We start from the raw sequence: 6,386 nt of genomic DNA, 5'->3' as shown, positions 1-6,386 counted from the left end.
GTGTCCCCAGTTATTTACAAACACTGGAGTGATCAGACGATCGCTCCAGTGTTTGTCCTTCTTACACGGAGGACCGGTAAATATCAATGGTATTTACCAATCCCCCGCTCTGCCACGCACAGAGCCGCTGTCATCCTGAAATTGACCGGATGACAGCGGCTCCGATCTCCTACCTGCTCGGCCATCCTGACAGCTGCGGGCGCGGCTTCTCTCCCCCTCACCGCTCCGCCATCCTGACAGCAGCCAGTCCTCCCCCGGGGGGGAGGGGGGTGGACGAGGGAGCGCTGTCATGTCGGATGGCCAGCGGTGAGGAGGAGAGAAGCCGCCCCAAGGACGAGCTGTGTCGGTCATGGCACTTCACATGTTCCTAAGGCGCCATGGCACTTCACATGTTCCATTATCTTGTCCTTGTTCTTCAGAATGGTGCCGATGGTTGAACGATTCATGTTATAAGAACGAGTGACATCCACCATCTTTTCGCCTCGCTCCAGTCTCTCAATTATTTTGACTTTTCTTCCCATCTTTATCGCTTGGCGCTTTTTAGCAGTAGTAGTCAAAGCTACATCACCACTGCTTTCACGCTTGCTTCCAGACATCCTGGGCTAGATACTGTACTCTGTACAGTATTGTACAGTAAAGTACACAAAAGCACAGCCACTTGTATCGAACGCATGCACGTGACAATGTACGCATGCACGTGACAATGTACGCATGCACGTGACAATGTACGCAAGACAAGTGAACGAACTTACGCATGTTCACATCTATGAAAGTTTGTAGGGCCTCATTCACACTGGCAATTAGGGACAGTCAGTGGATTCCTGTTGCTGGAATGACAGGTGGTTGTGGATAGCAGGAAGTCTGTACAAAGCAATGAGAGGAGGTGCAGCTGTCCATATGCATTAAAAGAGAACTAAGGGGTAAACTTTGTATCCCATAGTTCTCATAGGGTCACAGGAGGACATATACTAAACTCTTCTGTGACACAAAACTCAGTATATAACGAGCTATTCCCCTCTATATACTGAGAGCGCCGCAACCCGGGACAGATCCTGACAATACAGTCGGGATACACCCAACTTGCTGATAGGCAGAGCCCGTTGTCAATCTAGAGGCAGAGCCAGCTGTGCCCGCCCCCTACCCGTCCGTTCCTCCAGTCAGGGCTGGAGAATCGGAGAGGAGTCCCTGCGGGGAGCGGTGTCTGACAGTCACCGTTCTCTGCAGGGAGACTAATTGAAATTGAGCGAGCGATGGTGTGTGTACGCTTGCTTCCCGATTAATAGAGCTGATGTGTGACAGTTTCATTGTCACACGTCGGCTCGAACTATGAGGATGAGTGTAAATCACTCACCTCATAGTTCTCCTTTATCACATTCAGTGGTTACCTGTCTGTGTCCAGGGCCGGCTATATGTCCCCAGCCGCAGGTAACTGATGGATGTGTAAACAATAGCGGACAGCTGTGTCATTGCTTTCTTCGTGCTCTCCAGCTGCAGCTTGCCAAAACTGTGATTGCAGGTGCAAAAATCCGCAATTTATTGTTGAATATGGCCTATATTGATCCGTACTGTATTTGCTCTGCGGTAGGTGTGCACTAGCCCTCAATGGGCCCAAATTGGCCCACAACAAATACAGGCCGCAGCGCAGACTTCTGGGTAAAGGTCCTTGAGTGGGGGGCGTGGTCAACATTACCTGGCCTTAGCGACGCAGCAACCTGTTAGGCAGACTGAGCACCGGCTGCGCATGCGCGATCACGCTTGCTTCTGAGGAGGACAGTGCACGAGCCCGTGATTACGTCAGCGCGTCCGCTAGAAGCAGTGACGAGCAGACAGGGGTCCGGACATGGCGTACGCATATCTCTTCAAATACATCATCATCGGTGATACCGGTAAGAGGCTAATGTCTGCTGCCCCGTGTGCTTTGGTGATGTCAGCCTGATGCGGCGCTGTGGCTGAGGGGTCCGGTGCGGCGAAGAAGGGCTGCCAGCAGTGCGGGCGGGGCCGGCCGGTCCCTCATTTCCGCAGTGTTGGAGTCGTTGACGTGGTGGGTGCGAGCTGTGCCAGGGCCGGGTGGGCGGGGGACATGGACGGTCGTGGTGTTTGCCTGGTTTATGGCTGACAACATTGGTGCTCAGTGTGGCATGGGCACTGGTGATGTGCGGCCTTCCAGCTGGCGACAGACTACAAGTCCCAGCATGCAGTGACAACGACTGCAGAGACTACTACAGGCCTGTACATAAAGGCAGTACAAAGATATGTGTTATATTGAGCACTTAGATTGGAGCTCACTCTAATTAGATGAAAACAAGGGGATTTCTGATTGGCTGGTCTGGGCCTTCTGTACAGAGCACATCTTTTGGTGTATTGATTGCTGTGTACTGACTTGAACCAGGTTCAGGGGTCACCCAGTGTGGGCTGGGCACAACATTCTTTGTGTAGTTTGTGCTACCATAACAGTATATTCTGGGGGAAGATCTAAAGCCCACCATATATATCACAATCATATCTCTCTTGGATCCCCTGTTTAGTGCAAGGGCATGCCTGATTGGAATGTTTAGGGTGCTCCTTGTATTAGAGTTTTGGTAAATCTAAAAGATGTTGAAAGGAATTTATCAAAACTGGAGCAGATGTGCATGTCAACCATTCAGCTTCTCTATAGTTTGTTCAGTTAAGATTTGGAAATGAAACAGAGAAGCTGATAGGTTACTATGCACAGCTGCTCCAGTTTTGATAAATTCCCCTCATTGTATAATGGTTATACAGACAGTAATGCATATGTGTGAGCTCGAGGGCCGGTTCACACTTGATGTGTTGGGGCTGCGCTGGCACCTTTCCCTGGGTGGTCCCAACACAAAGATGGGTCAAATGGCCTTGTTTCCAACAAGCCCGGTTCACACCACTGTGCTCCGGTGGTGTGCGCTAGGAAAGAAGGATGCGGGATGCAGTACTTCATATCTATTCTGCGCAGCATGATGCAGCTCACTACAACCACATTCCACTGTGCTGTGGCTGATAGAACTGAATGAAGTGTCGTGTGTGTAAGCCAAGCATGGCTTTTATGGAGCCTGGCCAGGAAACTTCCTCTAGTGACGTCCTCCTGTGTCCTGCACAGAATCGAGGATGAGAGATCCATTAGGTGCATCTAAGGAATAAGTGCGTGCCCACTGTCTCATGAATGTACATGCGCTCTTCCTCCACCTGTCATAGCAGCAGCTGAGTTTAGATGCTGAAGGATGCACCCAATGGATCTCTTATCCTAGATTCTGTGCAGGATGTGATGTCACTCGTTTTGGCCAGGCTTCAGGGAGGCTGTGCTTTCCCTACAGTATTATCATTTAAAATAATCTCTATTTGGCTTTATTAAAAAAAAAAAAAATCAAATACTGGGGTCCCTTTTATTGCATGGTATACTTTAATACAAAGATGAACTTACTCTTTAAAGGGGACCTTAACCTCCCTGATGATTTTTATTTCATTCCTCTCTTGCCTTGTTTGCAGGGTCATCCTCAATAAACATACAAACATCCAGCGTTGTTCTCTTATAATCCAACACTCCGCTGCTGCACACCAGATCCCATACCACCATCTTCTCTTCTTACCTCATCGGGAGCCAGTGTCCTTGCAGCCGGACCCCGGTGATGCCCATGTACCATTGTGCATCAGGGGGCCGACTACAAGAACCAGGAAGAGACAATCAGCCCCCTGACTAAGTTTCACAAGCATATTTTCTATAGATTGCCCCAAAGCCTCCTGGGATGTGTGATGCGAGTATGCCAGGAGGTTGCCGGTGTTCTGTCGAAAGAGCCAATTTATCAAAATCTCTAGTTGGATCACTTCCGGTAACTTGCCAGCAGGAAATTTGGCAGAATTGGTGTTACTGTGTACGAAACTGCAGAACAGAAAGACTGGAGTAGCTCTGTACAGTTGCATTTTCACAATACTCATCCAGTTCTCCAACAGCTGTCAGTGTGCATTTGCACTCACTGGTGTTGGAGAACTCGACGAGTGAGTTGTTAATGCGCTATGCTGTGCTATAGAAATCCCCTGGTTTATTGTTATGCTGTCCGGCATGCGCACTACGCCAACTCATCGCAATCTCCTACTGGCAAGTTGCTGGAAGTGATATAATTAGAGGTTTCGACAAGTTGGCTGTTTGGACAGAACACTGGCAGCTGGTGGTAAGTCAGGGCTGGACATATCTCAGGAGACTCCTAGCCAATGCTCCCTAAAAATCACAGCCGACGCCCAACTTTTGAGGTTTACTCTAATTGTCTTGTATTGAACAGAGTGGCTCCAGAAGTCCGTATTATTTTGCTCACCCCTAGGGTAAGTCCTTTCTTGTCAGAAGCAAGCGGCTTTGCGCATCAAAAATGGTACTTCCAAAAAACAAATTTGCGATTGTGTGAAAGAAGGGCAGGTGAAGGAGTAAGTTTATGGAAAGTGAGTGAAGGTCGGCTTTAAAGTGACCCTAAACTCAGGAGTCAAATCTTAACAATCCATTCAAGTACCTTAACTCCTGAGTTTAGTGCCACTTTAATGCTCAGTGACATGTTGCATAGTGTGCACAGTGTAGCCTGTGTTCAGTTCGCTGGTGATTGCTTTTCATACATTCCGTGCATTAGGCCATTTTCCGGGAGAAAGTGTTTCTCTCCCGGTGGCCGAGAGCCACTAGGCGACCTCTGGCAAAGCGTCATTCGACCCCCGAGGGGGTCCCGACCCACAGGTTGGGAACCACTGCCATATGTAGTGTGATGTCACATGACTGAGCCCAGGAAATGCATAGAGAAGCATTGCTGACTAAACAAGGCTTCCATGCACTAATATCAGTGGTGTACCCTGCACTGTTTGTGTGTTGAGTCTGGCTGTAAAAGGTCAGTCTCTAGTGCAGCCTATAATATTGTAGCTCCCTTTGGTTATGTGGCAATGGAGAGAGTGGAGCAGGATAGAGCTGCTGCAAGTGGATTACAAATAAAGGCTGGGTGCTGCCCAGTAGGAACAGGCCCATAGAGATTGTAGTCCTTTTGAATGAGCCCTTGCGTCTCGAGATCCATCGGCTATCTTTGTCTTCTCCAGCTTCAGTGTAAAGTAATTTGTGGTTATCCTGCTGCTGAGCAACTACAGGTCACAGCATGTTTTCTCAGCCTGAGGGAATGCTGAAGCTTCTTTGTTCACTTAAGAGAACCAGGTTAGTGCAAGAGTCTAAACATTTAAGCTGGCCATACACGGGCCAAATGTTGGCTGATTCCTGCTGAATTAGTCACAATTTGAGCTGTGGGTGGGCCTGGTGGAAAATGATTAGTCAGACAGATGCAGTCACTGTTTGCATAATCAGGTGGCCGCAGATGTCTGAATACAATATACAGTAGTGGAGATTTCTCCATCCTTCCTGTTTGACGGCTGCCATCAGAATGCAGTGAAGATTGCAGGAAATTCCTCGGTGAATGCTCGCAAGCATTGATGGAGAGATCTCTTATATTTTCTTCATTTAGCCCACAGGTTGAACAAATAAAATATTAATGTATGGCCAGCTTTGGTCATGAACTATAATTCTTTAGGTTATGAATGGTCTATTTTTACAACCTTATTTAGTGTTCTAAGGGCAACTGCTGGAGCTTAGTCAGAGGTGAGAAGCCCCGTGAGTTCTAAGCGTTTCTGCCTGAATTATTTTTGATAATGAGATCTGGGATCAATTTACTTTAAGTAATAAGAACAGGTCACTTAGCAAAGTAAAAGTTTTGTGAGATTTGCAAAAAAGCTAAAGGTGTGTTCACGTCAATCAACCAATCATATGTTAGCACAAATTCCTGTTTATATTTCCAGTTTCCCTCATACATGATTGGGTATTGAAAACAGATCCACCTTATTTCTTCTGATCAACTTTGCTAAGTGAACAGCCTCTACTCATTTAATAGGTCAATCCTACTGTCTTCCAGCCTCTTAGTAGTCATAACCGTGTTAAACAAAGAGCTCTGTCACAAGACATTGTACTTGCACAGTGTGTACTGCTGCATCCCTCAATCAGCTGATCGAAGGAGCTGGCAGGAAAATTTTTGTGAGGTAGGAGCTGGCAGCCAATGAGCTGCCGGGCCTCGTAGCGTATTTTGACAGTGGCCTATGGCAAAATTACCATGCAAAAAGCGGGATTCCGCGATCAGCACACTCCTTAGTGTTGGTGTAGGAATCTGCTTTATTTTTCACGTTCAGCCCACAGGTTGAAGGAGAAAAATAGATCAGTGCATGGCAACGTTAAGTTTCAGGTTTCAGTGTGTGTCATTATTTCAGACCGTAAAGCTGGCCATGCACTGCTCGAATTTCAGCCAAGTTAGCAGGATTCTGGGCAAAATTCAAGCAGTTTCTGGTCCCCTAGGGAACCCCCCCCCCCCCCTTTT

General features: G+C 47.8%; 1 protein-coding gene across 1 annotated transcript in view; it reads left to right on the top strand.

Annotated features, from left to right (window-relative positions):
* The first annotated feature begins 1,729 nt into the window (after window positions 1–1,729).
* The window catches only part of RAB2A (RAB2A, member RAS oncogene family), a 90,112-nt gene continuing 85,455 nt past the window's right edge, over window positions 1,730–6,386 (top strand). The window contains exon 1 of the mRNA XM_018561817.1: window positions 1,730–1,886. Within this exon, the coding sequence (XP_018417319.1) occupies window positions 1,841–1,886 (46 nt within the window). The 5' untranslated portion in view covers window positions 1,730–1,840. The remainder of the gene's footprint in view (window positions 1,887–6,386) is intronic.

The sequence above is a fragment of the Nanorana parkeri genome, unplaced genomic scaffold (genome assembly GCF_000935625.1).
Source record: "Nanorana parkeri isolate BGI_ZX_2015 unplaced genomic scaffold, ASM93562v1 scaffold546, whole genome shotgun sequence".
Classification (NCBI taxonomy): Eukaryota; Metazoa; Chordata; class Amphibia; order Anura; family Dicroglossidae; genus Nanorana; species Nanorana parkeri.
Note: the sequence above shows the minus strand (reverse complement) of the source record. Positions and strands in the feature narration are given on the sequence as shown.